General features: G+C 41.1%; 1 protein-coding gene across 11 annotated transcripts in view; it reads right to left on the bottom strand.

Moving 5' to 3' along the window:
* The window catches only part of Eph (Eph receptor tyrosine kinase), a 195,264-nt gene that overhangs the window by 65,455 nt on the left and 112,076 nt on the right, over positions 1-17,733 (bottom strand). For all 11 annotated transcript variants that reach the window (XM_076772060.1, XM_076772066.1, XM_076772065.1 and 8 more), the window contains exon 3: positions 8,350-8,429. In XM_076772060.1, coding sequence (XP_076628175.1) covers positions 8,350-8,429 — 80 coding nt within the window. The remainder of the gene's footprint in view (positions 1-8,349; positions 8,430-17,733) is intronic.

Raw genomic sequence — 17,733 nt, 5'->3', positions numbered from 1 at the left:
GAACTGCAGACACGATCGCCGCGTTTCATCGGCTCGAAGATGAACTTGGCTCTGCCGGCTTCCCTCCGACGACGAACGATCGGAGCGATACCGGAGGATCCTCTTTCGGAAGCCAAACTTCTCGAGATTCTTTCTTTTTCCACGGTCTCCGGAGCTGCCAGTTATCGCGGCCGACCGAGTACCGTTACACGGTCCGCGGCTAGTTTTATGGAAGCCGAGGAGTCCAACGGAACAACGCGTTTTAACCTTTTCAAAAGTATTGATTCGGTTGAATATAGAGTAACGGTAAGATGCTGGGATAATTATTATTATTATTCATTTATTAACGGGATTAAACCCTTTAGTACAAAGATCTGATATGTAAATATTTAGTAAATTTAACAAAATAAATTAATTTACAATACGTTGCAAGGATAATTTTAGACTTTCTAATGATTGCTAATGATTCGATTAAATCAGTTTTAGCGTGTACAAAATTTCCATGACTAATTATTCTATTATATTTACAATTCTGAAACGTTGTGTGGTAACTTTCAGAATAAAATAGAAAGTGATTTCTTAAATATCTCGATGATACGTACAAAGGAAACAATCGAGTAATCGGTGAAAACGAATTATGCGATATCAACGCTATTACTGTGACTACTGTACTTAGGCGCGAATCGGTAAACGCGAAGTTGGCGACTAGCGGCCATTGCCCCCTGTTGGTTTGTCTCTTTCAAAAAGAGAAAGTTTTCTTTCATTTACAAAAACAGACGTACAAGTGTTTCAAATAAAGACAAAGTTTAGTTTAAAAAGTATTTGAACTGTATGTTTTATTTTTATTCCATCACCTATTTCCAATGCCCCCTCTTATCGACGAATTCGGATTTTGCAAATTGGAAAAGAATGTGCGTTAGATACGACAGTCGTACATACCTGAACAGCTAATGACAAAGGACTGTCAGAGTGCGTGTGTGTGTGATTTCCTAGCCACGAAGGACTGTGTGCTTTATTGCGACTTTTCGATATTACAAATGCAAGATACTATTCTGTCTTTTTTTTCATTCTGCAATCTATTTTTTCATTCTATCTATCTATAATTATTCGACCACGTGTTAATTATTCAAACACGAGTTAATTTTTCGAGCAGATCGTAAGCTGGCGCTTACACTACTATAATCTGGAATGTTCCAGAAGAACAATTCGCATTCACTTGTGAAGCCATGGACGTTAAAATCTAGTTATACTGAAATTTCACTGTTAGAAATTCTTTTTTCTTCGCCTCGACAACAGGTTCGTTACTGTTTGTAATATTATATCTGGCTGATATACTAACCAATTAAACAATATATATGTATTTGAATTAGGTCAATTAAGAATATAAAACCACACTTTATTAATAACACATTTTATCTGATGTATAAGTTTATATAAGTAAACATGCGAGCAAATATATGATGCGAAATCAGAGTGTATATGTATATATGTATATATGTATTTCCTTTTGTTTTTTTCCTTCTTTTATGTTATAACCAAACCTGTTCGATTTCGCATCACGTAATGTTTCCTCGCATGTTTACTGATATAAATAAACATATATCGGATAAAGTGTGGTTTTATATTCTTAATTGGCTCGATTCAAACTAAATATATCTCTGTTTAACATATTTATTCTTTTAATAGCACAAATAAATGTATAATATATGAATAACGATTGAACCAATATGAATCTGAAAGTAGCTCTGATTGGAATCGGTGGTCATTCGTTAGTAATTCGTATGCTAGCAGCGATCGTATTAAAAGAGAAGTTGGTAGAAAAAAATAGCAAGTACCTACTTATGATTGAACCGAATACAGTTACTTGGGACACCCTGATTCATGCGTTCGAAGATCGTGAAATGATCGAAGGTAGGATGGCATTTTGTAAATTCTGTGTCTCTGTGACGATAAATCGCTTCGCGCAGCCATTTGTGAGTTTTCCCGATGTTCCCGAAGATTGTGAGTCCTCGACCGGTACACGCACGACGCATATCTTCTATAATTTACATTTAACGAGGCATCGAGCATAAAGTACACGGATCGTCCGATCGGTGTTTCCCAAAATTGTTCCGCCATTGTTTATTGGACTTTCTAAACGCTTCTCGGCCCTCTCCTACGCGCGTAGCTTACACGGTACCGGGAAACGAGGCGAGCCTGGGTCGGGTGAACGATAAATTTATCTGTAGGGTTAAAAGATCGGAGATCTAGCGGAGGCATGGTCTCCTCCGTGAAATGAAATTGTAGAAAATCGAAGAAACATCCACAGCAGCGCGCGGCCACTCGACGAGAGATACATCGAGTGGAGGAAACCTACGCGCGTCGAGGCCGCTAATAACGAGGAGAAACGCTCCCTTCGTTGTCAAAGATGGAAATGAGGTAAACTCGAAGGGCCGAGAAGGCCGCGATGGGTACGTCTCTTGATCGAGTGACTGGGAACTCGAGCATTCTCAATTAATTCAAGCGGGACTTTCACCCCTCCCACTTTTTTTCTTTCTGTTTTGTTTAAAGTCTTCGTGTTCTCGATCTCTCGAGGACGAGGGAGCAAACGCCGCGCCGCGCCGCGCCGCGCCACGCCGGGGCCCTCTGTCGAGGTCCTGCGAGCGAGATTAGTGGTACACTCGGAGCGAGCGAGAGAGAGACCATCTTCGGGGATCCCTTTATATACGAGTTTCGAGGCTCACCAGCAACGCCATCAAAGCGGCGTCTCGCTTCGCCACGCACGCCAACCCTTCTCCCCATCAGGTTGTTCAAATACTCCAAGCTAATTCTGTTTGGCTTGTTTGTTCTGACGCTGTTCGCCCTACGGTCCTGTATATTAATAACCCCCGTACTGCCCGTACTTATTACGCGGGGACTTTGGCCTCCGATCCGGGAAAGCAAAGTGATTAGAACGTCGTAAGAACACCGGCAAACACGGTCATCCCTTTCCACCCTCCTCGAGACTACGATTTTCTCGGTTAATTAACCGTTTCTGCAACACTCGCGGCAACTTTCGAAAAGATTGGGTCTCCGAAACGAGGGTTGCGACTCGATTCACCGGCTCCGAGTCCTACGAGTTCGACCCTCAAACAGCTTTCTTGTTTTTCTTGATCGGTATAGTTAGCGTCACTGTTTGCGCGAAGGCTTACACATGCAGTTCATTTGTACCGTATATAACGCGTAGTGCCTTAAGATTTATATTTAATCATTGAATCGATGAGTTATATAACATTCACGATTCCTATTTCTTTTAAAAATTCTAATGTTTTTTCTATGATTCAACGTCATTTATACGTTGCTTGACGATTTTTGATAGGATGAGTTTTTTTCTTATTTTTTTATATTTTTGACACTCTGTTAAAATCATCGATAACTTTGAAATCTTGAAAAAAGTGCTATATAATTATAATATTTAACCTAGAATTTTCATCGATTTGACGTTTTATCATTCAAAGAGAATAACGAATAAAGAAACATTCCTCGATGAACGAATCGAAAAGGAAGTTAATAAGAACATTATTATAAATTATAACACTTCTCCCCCTGAAACAAATAATTCCTTCTTGGGATATAATTTCCTCCTATCGTCGAAAGGAACAGAGATTTTTGGGGTCATAACGTTACGTGTCTCTATCCGTTTAGGGGACAGTTGATTGGCTGGCTAAAAATTTGATCTCGCGAAACCGGAAGGCGATGGTGGAGAGAGTTATACGCGGCGACTATCGTTAATCCCCGTCCGAGAAAACTGATTAGGTCGACTTAGGGCTTCCTTTCTGGAAAGCTTTCGATCTATCTCGCATTCCGTTCGCGCGACTCGCTAGGAAAAACCATCGGTTGGAAGCGGATCAAGAAGCTGGCCAACTCTAAGAGGATTCCCCTCTCTGCTCTTCGCAGGATTTTTCCACGAGTCAAGAAACCGTGGAACCGAGGCGTTTCGGGTCAAAGAGGATTCCGTAAGACGGAACACACGCGGAGGTTAATACCACGTCGCGTGAATGACATCTTTCGTCATCTCGAGGACCGCGAGAGGATAAACCTGTCGCGGGCTTCTCGGGTTCGATCGATACCGATGAAACAAGGATCCCTGGAATCCGAGGGGAGAGCCGTTCTCAGAATCGTCGCGTGTTCTCGTTTCGAGCGTAATCGCGAACATTGGAAATCGTGAATAATAACACGTTTCGCGATTAAGCACGTTTCTAGGCAACATTGTGAATATCGAAACCAATACGGGTTGGAAATCCTTCGGGGGAACGATCCTCGATTATTTACGCGCCACGGTCCGCTTCGACTTCCAGCTTCCAATCGCGATGACGTTCGGTTCCAGTCACGCGGCCTGATCGCGATGAGCTAAGACCTCGAAGAATTTCAGGGGTAGCCAGGCTTGCCTCTTTATCGCCGATACCGCTGCCCGACCGGATCGATTACTTTCTGTTTTCGAACGACAACCAATGGCCAACGATACCTTTCGAGCCACTTGTCGGAACTGAACGTTCTTGATCTTTTCGCAACATCGATAAAACGACCATTTTTCGTGCTTGTTGGAAAAATATGGAATTATTTCATATTCCAATATTTAAACGACATTATACATACAGTAATTGTATTAATCGTATCCTGGTCCAAGTTAACCAGTTTAGATAGCGTTTGGACTTCTTTGGCGGTGTTGAGAATTCCAACATGCTATTAACGTACACCTTATTTAGTTTAATAGTAGTTTAAATTATTTAATCAGCAATTTGGCAAGTACCTTATGGTACAATGCAAATTGCCGTACTATAAAGCCGTTAAGGCACCGTACTTTGGGACCATACCTGCCGCTTGGAACCGCGGACACCCACCCCTGCACCACCCTTAGTGGGTGGGATTTCGAATGTCAGAGGACTGGCCCACGAGGGATGGGCAGGGGTTTGATTGCCGACACCGAATCTCCACCTATTTTCGAATAGGTATAAAATCGCGGGGCATAAGACTTTACAAGTGAGAACAAGTAAGAACACCACAAGAACCGTTACAAATTAGAATCGAACCAAGAACATTGACAATTAAACTGTTAATACATATGTAAATATTGTAAATAGTATCGAACCTTCTATTTACTAAATAAAACGGCTCAACGAACATAGTGGGAGCCTACAAGCGATTCTCTGTATTCCTTTAAAAAGCGTGTCACTAGTGTTGTACGCACTGCATCTTATAACATACGCAATTAACGAGACTTTTACACATATTATGCAACTGTATTATATCAAAGGGTGTACAAACCCGTAAATAAATAAATAAAAAAAGAATCAAATGCATCATCGTAGGGAACTAGGGGACAGTAATTATTTGATTCACGTGTTACGGGTCAGTTGTCATTCTTAGGATGGTTTGCTTTCGAATTAATTACGTATTTAAAATACTTATGAAACGTCAAGCAAACCAAAAAGAATTATAAGAATATCCTGTATACACCCTGTGTAATCAAATATTTAACACGTCGATCGTTCAGTACAACTCGAATATATTTTTAAATCCTCAATTTGCCGCGTATCATAGCCCCAGTGAATAAGCTGTCGACAACAATTTGTTATTAGCATTTGTATTGTTTCAATTTAAATGGTCAACTATAAATTATTGAATTCTTTTGTTACTTCGCGTGTTCCTTATTCGGTAAACATTCATCGTCGCTGTAGACATCGAACATTATAAAGCGTAGTTTCGTTCAGACTGATATTTTCTCGTTGTTTGTCTATTATAAACAAAGTAGGAAGGGAAGTGATTGAGAGAAATGTCAAAAAAATTGAAACTTTTTGCCCTATTTTGTCCAGAAATGAGTCTTTGTTGACATCGTTTCGAAAGTTGCAACAAAACACTATTGTAATTTTTTTTATTAACTTATTTTTTACGTCGTATCGACTTGTGCCATTAGTAACGATACTGTAACATGTCGGTGTATATTCATATATGAGGATATTTTAATTTCCTTTAAGTAGTCCAACACATATTTTTTAATGTATAAATTAGTTGTAAGTCATTCAATGTAATTTAGCGCGTTGTTACTATTTAATACCTATTTTATTTTCAAATAAACCCCTGGAAAAAATTTTAATGCGAGATTCTAGAGGCCAAAATAAGACGAAAATCAAGAATACCAATTTGTCGATCGAAGCTTCGTTAAAAAGTTATTAACGTTTAAAGTTTCGCCCGTATTGAATTTTTTTCTCTAAAGTGGCTAAGATTTCGGAGATATGTCTATTCATTAAAAATGATTGTAATGGACCGCCCGACTAAAAATAATTTCTTCAGAATGATTTGAAATTTTTTAATAACTTTTTAACAAAGCGTCAATCGATAAATTGATATTGTTGATTGTCGTGTTATTTTGGCCTCTAGCATCTTCCATTAAAATTTTTCCCAGGTGTGGCCGAACACCCTATATAATAGAGCACTTGGAGAATACTTGGATACAACAGGAAATGAATTTGCCTGATTTGTACTAGTTGTAGGTTTCGATACAACACGGAACGAATCTATCGTGTTATAGGAGGGTCGAGTGTACATAAATAAAGCTTTCACGGAAGTTTAACCGTTGACCAAATATGGATGACGCGGTGGTCAACGAGTTAAAGACCGTACGAGGCGTGCAGTTCGCTCCACGTATAGAAGAGATAATTAGAAATGATAGGTGGAATCGAAATAGTATCACCTGAAACAGCAATGGTGTCAAGAACGCTCGAACGGCCCCGCAAACGTTAGAAACGATCGGATCGGGTCCGTTTGGGAGAATCGTTGTAAAGTCGGCTAGAAACACGTAGGAACGAAAAAAACACATCGGGTCAGTTCCCTTCGCGAGGCGCAAACTGTGCGGAGGTCCTTCAGACAACACGTGCGCGAGGAAAACCACAAGCACATATTTGGACGTTCCACTTCCGTTTCTCCATGCGGCGTAAAGTAGATATAGACAGAAGAGGTGCGAAGTGAACTCGAGTACTCGAGGATGAGAGCACCGGGGCCGGTTTCCTCGGCTCGTTCCAGGGGGGGAAAAAATCGAGCTTCCGTGCACGGGACCGTGCCGCGAGTCCCTTCGCTTCGAAGGGAAGCGTAGGACGTTTAGCAGCTAGAAAAATCAACAGCAAGCTCAAAGAACCTTTTCAAACGGTGCGTTACGCTGCTCGATTAGCGGCACGGCACTAACGATCAACGCTGGAAGCCAATGGGAAAAAGTAGACACGAACCGCGGGACCGATCATATCCTTTCAGTCGGCGTTCCAATTTCAGCTACTTTTTTCCCCCGTCCTGGTTCTTTCTTTTTTTAAATTGGACGCGAAATAACGAGGTTGACCGACCACCGAGGCTCGTTCGTGCCTCTGTATCGGGGAACGATCACCGATTAATTATCCAGGGTTCGCGCGTTGGGCTCTCAATTTAGTCGTTATCGGGTATCGATCGACGCGGCGGCAATCGGGAAATTTCCGCGGGACCCAGTTCGAGCGAGGATCGGTTGAAAAGGTGGTCGCGGTGATCGGTGGAAGCCAGGAACGGTACCGCGCGCGAAGCAACGTTCGACACCCACGTAGGGTCGCGGGAGGAGTCGCGGCGGGTCGTAGTGAAATTTTCAACGGCGCACGGATGGCCGTATTACACATGCACGCAGGAAACTATACGTCCTACGACGTTTAAATAAACGCATCCTCTCTCTCGCTCCGTTCGCTCCTCTCCTCCCTATCCGGCGGCCGTCTCTCTAATTTGTCCGTTCAAACAAAAAGCAATTTGTTACCCAGCGGACTGACTCTTGGTCCGTCGGTGCACGTCCCGCGCGAGACGAGCGGAGAGACCGGAGTGATCGGGAGCGAGAAAGAGCTACGAGGATCCCAGCCCGGTCGGGGGAGGAGGAGCACGAAGCGCGAGAGAGAGAGCTCGGAGGCGCGCGCAATCGAGAGAGAACGAGACGAAGCGGGAGCGAGAGAAGGAGGAGGAGGCAGTGGCTGATTTAAACCTGTCTGGCGGCCCGCTGCGCGCTTAACAACTGAAAAACAAACATGGCGCCGAGAGAGCGCACCGGCCAGCGGGAGCCCACGTATGCCGCGCGCACCGAGATCATAAAGTGCTTCTGGTACCCCCGGAACCCGCTGTTCCTGCTCCACCGTGTCCATTCTGTCCACCAAGTGCTCCACTCCAACGATTTTTCCCCTACGCCGAAAAGGTGTCGCGACTTTTCCAATTTTTTCGACGTCTCTCGCGCCCCGGCCGGCTTCCTCGACTTGACGCGCCGGAGACCACCTTGAATTCCCTGCACGAGCGCCGGGGTTACCTCGTTGCTCGCTGGCGTGCAACGCGCGGTTTCGAAAAAGCTATCGCGAAACTTACCCCTGGGGTGACCATCGCCGGCCCGAACGGATACTTTGTCCACTCGAGCTTCTCCTCCTGTGTCGTATCCAAGAGAACAACTGCAATCAAAAAGAGATTCTCGGTTAGTCGTCACGGGACATTTAAGGGGCCTTTCTACTTTGTGGGATTACAAATACCGAATGTTCTTTTTTTGCGTTTTCTTTTAGAATGTAGTCCCGAAAATATATCTATCACATATTAAATTGAAATTTGGAATACTAACGAAGTTACAGCCTGCTGTAATGCACCACGCGCAGGTATAACAACTGGACGTAAAGCTGTTTTTCTCGAAACTACATTTTTCGACACTGCGTAGATAATAACATGAAAACTATTCGAGATATCAACTTTATGCAGTATCTTTAGAACTGGTCTCCCTATACCATGAACTTGAAATGAACTAGGGTGCAATAAACGAGTGTCCTTCTCAGGTAGTGCTGGAGCCAATTTTTTACACGACTTTATTATATCTCTCAGAGTTCATATCTTTGTTATAACTTTTTAACAAAGTATTTATGGATTTTTTGTTATATAACATTTTAATCTTAGTTTTACTTGTTGATCACATTGCTGAAGTGTGTACGGAAAAATGCGGAACACCTTGTATATTTAAGAATGTACTGTTAAATTTTTAGAGATAAATGTCAAGTATTGTGGATTGTAAAACATTTTTTGTATAGAAAGGTTTACGACAAGGTCAAAAGACATCAGCTGCTTTTAAAAGTCGAAATTCTAGCGTTTGTGACATCTGGGTGCCAACACTCTGGAAGGAATTCTATATGGAGCTGGGATCGATTAGTATGATCTTGCAGACTTTAAATCCGTTTCTCTCGAAATGTTATTTTCTTAATTGACGTAGATAAAATCTCAGTGTTTAAACACATGTTTACTGTGGGCGTAATAAAAACATGAAAAGTCGATAAAAGTAATTGAAAAATTTATTTTGTATTCCTAAAGGATAGTTAAGTAAATTGCGAAAATAAATCATAGCGTTAGATGTAACATTTAATTGAAAAAAATTAATAAAGATGGTTAAATTTTGCAACGTACACATGAGACTGCCCCCTTAAATATGCATCTCTTAACCCCGATTAATCCTATTTCGGATGATCGTTCACAGTGACAAATATAAACGTTGCTTTCATCCAGAAGAAATTTCAGCTTTGCTCTATTTTTTATTAAACGAATAGACGATCCATAGTGAATACACACCTAATGCACGGATCAACAGACAAGATTGCAAAAATATGTATGACGCGTCGATTCTCGCGAGATATCGATATGTGCAACAACGATAATTTGTTATCTTATGCCCGCGTAAACAGATACAAACTATAGACCAGTGTTACATTTTGTGTCAAATATTATTCAGAATATACCGTTGGCTTATTCGATACATTTTATTTGCACGTAGTTAAAAGCATGTACTACGCTAATTGAAATTACTACAAATGTCGAGTGGGCTCTTGCGGTCGGGCTTTCAACCAAATTATGGTGGTTAACGTGTTAGTATTATTATTATTATTATTTATCACTACTGCTGCTACCACTACTACAACTATTACTGTATTTATTATTATTATTTGATGGGTACAGACCCTTTTAAAATCGAAGTAAATTTAAATATAATTGTTGGGATTGTTGGGTAAAAGAATGAATCTGATTTAAACACAGTGTAAAAAAATACAATTTGTCGGTTTACTCTGATAATTGTTTCTGTATTCTGTGACCGCTGTAAACGTGTGTGTGTGTGTCTTTACCGTGTACTAATTATCTACGTACGATGATGTTGTTGTCCTCTTTCTAGCAATAACAAACAATATCATCGAATGCGATTAAACAGTTTTAGAAAGTATATCTTGAGGAATCAGGAAATAATAGTTATTTAATCGAAATATGATGGAAAGATTGTAATAATCACGCGTAGACATTAAAATTCATAGCGAGCAGAATTAATGTGTTTTATTCCTCTGTTCTTCGGTCGACTTTCTATTTCTGAAGTAATTATTCAGAAAATTGTTCAGGAAATCTGTGTAAGGTCATGTATTTAGCAAAAGCTATAGAAGAGTTCATAATAACTAGTATCTACTGCGCTTAGTGAAGAAATATGTTTATCAAAAATATAAAATTCAAGTGGATTCTTGCAATAGTTCCTTATCGAAGATCGGGCTGCAATAATTTGTGTACGTATTATTGGAAAAAAGCAAAACTAAACTTGATATTTACTTGATAGGCATGTGAATGTAAGGTTGACACAAAATTTAAGGTTTCTTGGTACTTGCAGATTTCTTGAACAATTATTTCGGAAATCAATCGTTATCCGACGAAAACATAGACCCTTTCGAGGGTATGTCTACAATATAAAAGAAAATGAAAGGTATGGAAATACAAAGTCGATAAACTTACATAATATATTCATAGAGTATATGAGTTTATTAGTTTTGTTTTCTGTCACACAGTCGATTCGCTTTTACATTGTAGATACGTTCCGAAAAGGACTGTGAACGGTAAATAAAATACGTTTAAAGTTATATAAAGTATTTGAAAATGTAGCAATTTAATTATCTTGAAACTTCGTTTACGAGATAAATGAATTTGAAAATTCATTGGATGCGCGTGTGATTGAAGAAGAGTAGCTCTGGTATGTCTACTCACTGTTTTTACTCGCGCTGAATTCCATTGCATACACAATGAATTTTCAAAGTCGAAACGAAGCCTCAAACGACTAAATTTTATTCTTTATTTTCGATTTGTTGTTTTCGTGTAGGTTTACCCCCTCCTCCAATAGTATAACTATTGTTTCGTGATTCATTAGGGTGTAAAGATACATGTACTAGGTGGAAAGTTTTCTTTTTAGACTTGTGCTAAAAATATCTATCTTTTGACATTGGTCTTTGCACGAGACAAGTAATGTATTGAAATATTGGCTAAATATGTTTAAAAGATATTTGAGGAAATATAGGGAGAAAACTAGTTTGTAGTGTTCTTTAAATGTAATTTTCTATCAACGATAATCACCTAATTCTGCGAAACTTTTGGCCAGAAGCGTACGTTTTACACTTTCGTACAGGTTTCCTCGGTGCACAACGTATAGCAGAACGCATAAAAATCTTAGGGTTGAAATCGCTCGAATCCGGAGGGACGAAATAGCGATCGCGTTCTCCGTGCTCGAGGGTCGAAGGTATACATATACTAGAAGCATCGGTGAGCTCGTCTTTCGGAAAGCGTCGGAACCGGTAAATTCCGTAATTATCTAACAGAAGAGAAGCGAGTTCCTCGCAGTGGCAATCGTCGGTCAAGGTGATGTTCCAAGCGGTGTATCGAAACGCGCGGGGGAGCGCTGGCAAAGATTTTACCGTAAAAAGTCAACGTTTCGAGGGGAATGAGGGAAACGACTCCCTCTCAAAATGGCGGATCCTCGAGACCGTGCTAAAACACCTTGCTTCTCGGCAGCTCTCGTTCTCGTTCTATACGAGAAGGGTGAGAAAGCCCGAGAGCGGCCGCGGGGAAGAGGGGGCTGCCCGAAAGAGGGAGAAGAAGGGTCGGTCGCGCGTATCGTTGCACACGCAGCACAGCCGGCAGGTTGTGCGTCGTGTCCTGCGACACGTTTGTAGTGGTGGTCGTATCGACCGGCTCTCGGCTGCTGCTACAACTCACCCTCTCTCACCCTTCGCGTCGTCTCTCTTCGATCCCCGGCTTTCACCCCGTTTCGGAATCTCCCTTTCCCTTTCCCTCCTTCCCGGTGTTCTCCTCTTCTTCCCGCTCGGTGTCCCTCACCATCCACCGTCCTTCTTCCACGGTGTTCACCACCGCCGCGGCGCTATCGGTCCAACCCTCTTCACTCATTTCTCTCTCGTTCACCCCCGGCTCTGTCCTTCTTTCGCGACTTGAATGACCTCTCTGCTTTTCTACGCGTCGGTCTTCCTTCGTCTCGCGCGACGAGCCGGCTCCCGGTCTCTCTTGATCTCTTTCTGTTTTTCTCGATTACTGTAGCCGCGTCCTCGTCGCACGGTGTTCAGCAGTGCCACGCAGCTATCAGCCGCACCGCCCCCGACCAGCGAGCGGCGTCGTCGATCCCTCCCCAGACTCCGGGTCCTTGAATTCCTAGACCAAAGTACCCCAGCCGACGCGGTGGGTGCACCACCAGCCCACCCCTGCTGCCGTGCCGGATGGAATCTCAAAGGTGAAAACTGCGCGCTGCAAAATCCATCCCGAGCCCCCGAGCCTCATCGCCGCCCACACCCTCTCTCGCCCACCCTTTCGCCACCCCTTCCCTCTGACCCCCGCCACTCCCTTGGCTCTTCGTCATCGTCACTACCCCCTATCTACCACCACCGACTGTTTCGACGAGCCACGCAGAATCCCAGGGGCTCTCACGCGTACCGCGATTATCCGACCTCATCGAGACACCGTCGAAACACAGGGGGGTGCCGGTGAAAATAATTGTCCCGCCACCACCTGCTTCTGCCGTTTCTTTTTGGCCCCCGTAAAATTTCCCTGTTTCAATAGGGATTCGCGGTCCCTCGCGAAAGGTTTCCAACGGCGTGAAATGGAAATTACGCAACTTTTCTCTAATCCTTTCGTCGACTGGTCTTCTAATCCACCCGGGCAAGTCGTAGACCGCGATCTCTACCCGTTCGAAATCGACCGAGGAATTTCGGAGGATGGAAGGTGTTTCGTAACGGACGCCTAGGTATCCGTGAATTCTCGCGAATAGACCCTCGACCCGGAGCCACTCGAGCCGGTCCTCCTCTAAGTCGTCTCATTGTGTGTAATGGGCTTTGCAGCTCGCCGGCCTAATTCGAGCACCCTCGAGAAGTACTTCGGATATATCCAAGAACGCGGAGCGCCGAATTCGCCAAGTAAGATCCAAGTTTCTCCCGCCGCGCCACCTCGGCCCCTCGATAAACTCACCGGAATGCTAAAGCTTCTAGATTGACCCGCTATTCCGTACCGTCGAGGGGATTCGCCCCGAGAGCCGGGAGTATCTTCCGTCTGTTGGCCGCGAAACGTGGATCAGCCGTTGATTCGGTACGTTCGAGTCGCGTAACAGCTCCGGGGACCCGAGGATCCCGCGACACGAACGACCCATGACGCGCTGTCTTCGGCAAGAAAAGAGAAAGTGCAGCGATGCATCGTACGTGCGACGCGTACATTATGCCACTTGGCCCGACACGTGTCACTCGTGTAGTCGGCCCACCGTCGTGGAATTCTTCGGGTGCACCAGGACAAGGCGGACGAAACGAATCGCGATCGGTGGGGCTGTGTCGCTCTTCGACCACAGAAACCAACCTAAACTGATACGGTACACCGATGACGATTCTTACAGTTCAACTTTAAAATAACATTACATAATAACTATTGCACTTATATCCATATTGTTCCTCAACTCATACCCAACAGTTCTTAGAACTGCATCAACGAGATAAACGTTGCAAGCCTAGTTATTAAACGTTCATACATGAGACTAAGCATGTCTTTTGTAAACGTAAAAATTGAAATTTAACACTAGATTTACGGGCATTGATCGCACTTATATTTATTCATATCTTTCGTGTTGACGATTACCTTAAAATACAATTTTTCTTTTTAATTAGAATATGTATTCATGCCATTGGATCAATCAAATTCAACATAACTTGTTAAAAAATAATATTTACGCGTTCTGCAATTTTAAATATAGAATCTGGCATCCGTCAAATTGACGGCTTCCGTAAATCTAGCGTTAAAAACAAGAAAAAATAAACAGGGACCACCATTTTTAAGTTGAGCTACCATACAACGACACTCGTGTAATTTGTAAAGAAGCTACGTATGCACTTTGAAATCTGAACAATTTTAGACTCTACAGGGTGTTTGGCCACCCATGGGAAAAATTTTAATCGGGGATTCTAGAGGCCAAAATAAGACGAGGCTTCGTTAAAATGTTATTAACAATTAAATTCAAAAATTTCAAATCGTTCTGGGAAAATTATTTTCGGTTGCGGGGATCAATTACAATCATTTTCGGTGAATACATATACTTCCAAAATCCTACCCACTTTCGAGAAAAAATTCGAGTAAGTGCTGAAAGTTTTGGGTAAAAAAAAAGACTTTCGAATCGTCTTGGAAAAATTATTTTTAGTTGCAGGGGTCAATTGCAAGCATTTTTGGTCAACAGACATACCCCCGAAATCCTACTCAGTTTCGAGAAAAAAATTCCTTACCGAAAATCTAATTTCTGGCCAGAAATGTCTGCCCGAATTTTCATGCGAATCTTTAAAACGTCATAACTTCTGAACGGATTGGACGATTTTAATGTTCAAAAAAGCAAACGACGCGTATTTTAGTGAAGAATATGTAGAAATTATAAAAATATTCAAAAAGCTGGTCCTTGACCCCGCAAAATGAGAAAAACCTCATAAAAATGGTCCAATTTTCAAACAGCCATAACTCCTACAATTGTGAATATATTTCAATGAAACTTTTTTCTGAAGTAGAGCTCATGGGTACCTACAGAAAAGTATTAGACAACTTTTCTGTAGGGCGTCAAACAAAATTACTAAAAATGAAAAAGGAATTTTTAAGAAAAATCGACAGGGTGTAGGTGCCTAAATTAAAAAAAAAAACAAAAAATTTTTGAAATTTAAGAAATGGCCGAACACCCTGTATAACAATTATACGTATTTCATATATCGCAAGTATATTAAAATATCTGCGAATATCAGCCCCATTCTTAGAGTTTTTGTATTGAAATGCAGTAATTATCGAAGATCAACTTCGAGTCATCCTATTTATACTATCGCAAAATAGTGAGTGGCAAAATATTAATTACATTAAAAGCAAGAAAGTAGGTACATTTCAATATCTTCGTTTAAAACAGGCATGATAGAGGTATTTTTTAAAATGGGGCTAATGACACTTTCAAGTTGCTAACAACTATAGTGGCTTTTCATATATGAGAGAAGAAGAGAAAATTGTTCACTGATAGTTTATCCGAAGAGGACAATTAATAAATCGCTGGTAAAAAAATCTAAGTCAGTAAGTTTTACTTATTGTTCCGAATTGAATATTATCCATTAGTTTGCAATAATAAAGTAGATAGGTAAAGAAGTAACGAAAAATGCACTGCACAAATAAAGAAAAATTGGCGCGGAAATGAATGAATGAAACTAATTATCAAGGATGACATAAAGAACAATGAATTCGAACGAGTTCATCGAGATCGAGAAAAACGTCGTTACATAAATTATTAGCTACAACACACAAGCGTGTAATTGGATCGACGTTTGAAAGATCAGTTCTGAAATCGCGAATTGTATAGATGTAACTGCGACAGGACCATGCATTGAAATTACTGAATCTCAGGACAAAAGAGACGCAATTCTACCATTAATCGCTTTAAAAAGGAAGACGATGTCAACGATCAATTTGCAGATTTACAAAGATTGAAGAGAACCTTTCAATTGTGATCGCTTTTATCCATTGATATACCCAATTTATAGTTCGTGGAACGTAGAAATTTATGTTGAACTCCTCTAAGTAAAGAAGGGTATTTTAGTTTAAATTTTATTTGTATTTTGAGATAATTTCAACAACGGAAATTAATACAAGAGTACAGTAAAGGTCACATTCTTTTCTGTTTAACGCTAAACTTACCGGCACGTGTATACCCATTCCCATCATGACCGGTCAAACGACCAGTCTTTCTTTTTCTCCTTTAGAGGGCAACGTACTTCTAATTTTTGCATTATATGCATAGAAAGTTGTGTTTTGATGTTTATTCGTAAGATATCCTTCTTTCTTATGTTAAAAAATTTTTTAATTTCCATCGGATAGATGATAAAACACCCTTGAAGACGAATTTCGTTCCAAGTCGATACCGCAGTTAGTTCTAGAGAAACATCCTGTATTTAAATTCATTTTCAATTAAATAAACAATTTATGGTCCAGTTTTATCGTACACTAGTCGTACGATCGATCAGTAGGAATTGCTGAAACTTCTTTGGGTATGTAGCGTCAAAGTAAATTTCAAAATAAACATAGAAGATAGGAAAAATTATAGTAGGTGATATAGTCATTAGGTAGGGGATGAAAAGCCCTTTAAAGTGAGCGTTTGTGAGAGTCGATAGCTTTATTAGTTCCGGAGATACAGCGATTTTAATTTCGCGTAGATGCGGTGGCTAGTTTCGGAGATATAAGGGTCCGAAGTTTGTTGACGTTTCGTTGTTGCGCTCGCGAGTTCATTGATTTCGGGCGCACGACAATAGTAAACAGCGCGTAATAAATTCTTGAAAATACTACACCGAAACTAGGTCACGGCAGTCTCGTACGCGGGCTAGGTCAGCACCACGCACGTCTGACAAAGAGGTCCAACTCCGTTAGACGAAGACAGGGATAGTCGAATTAAAAAAATTACCATTTACATAAATTACGATATCTCCGAAACGGAAAGTCGGATCGACAAAAACCAAAAATCATTTTAAAGAGGAGGCTTTGCCGCTGCTAACAATGCCTCAATAATTAATAAAACACTAATAGTTTCGGAACTGCACGCGTCTAAAGTTTTATGATTTTTAATACGCATTAATAGGCCTTTCTGAGGCGCGGAGCGAGATCCTAGTCGAATTAAAAAAATTACCTTTCACATAAATTACGATATCTCCGAAACGGAAAGTCGGATCGACAAAAACCAAAAACCATTTTAAAGAGGAGGCTTTGCCGCTGCTAACAATGCCTGAATAATTAATAAAACACTAATAGTTTCGGAACTGCACGCGTCTAAAGTTTTATGATTTTTAATACGCATTAATAGGCCTTTCTGAGGCGCTGAGCGAGATCTTAGTCGAATTAAAAAAATTACTCTTCATATAAATTACGATATCTCCGAAACGGAAAGTCGGAAGGACAAAAACCGAAAACCACTTTAAAGAGGAAAGTTTGCCGCTGTTAACAGTGGCTCAATAATGAATAAAACACTAATAATTTCGGAATTGCACGCGTCTAAAGTTTAACTATTTTTAATACGCGTTGTTAAACTGTTCTAAGACAGTGGAAACTGTAGATTCTCTCCTTTCGTCTTTGCTATACATATATTTCCTATTTACATCGGAAGCTAACCAGAATTTGGTATCAAATTTTGTCCAGCTTTTTACAACAAAAATACAATCGTTCAATTGGTTAGATGACCGGTCATAGTAGGCAAAACAAGCTACATATTTTTCTTAGAAAATAAACAATAAGAATAAAAGTGAATATTGTTAAATTCATTGTACGTATGCTATAAAAAAAGTCGTCAAGTTAAATGGCGCTAAAATAATATTGTGTGTTAGAAATTCTAAACGAAAGTTTGAAAACGTCAAATTGTTGGCCATAAATCGAATC

The sequence above is a fragment of the Colletes latitarsis genome, chromosome 8, assembly GCF_051014445.1.
Source record: "Colletes latitarsis isolate SP2378_abdomen chromosome 8, iyColLati1, whole genome shotgun sequence".
In the NCBI taxonomy this organism is placed as follows: Eukaryota; Metazoa; Arthropoda; class Insecta; order Hymenoptera; family Colletidae; genus Colletes; species Colletes latitarsis.
The sequence above is the reverse complement of the archived record's forward strand: the minus strand, read 5'-3'. Positions and strand labels throughout refer to the sequence as shown.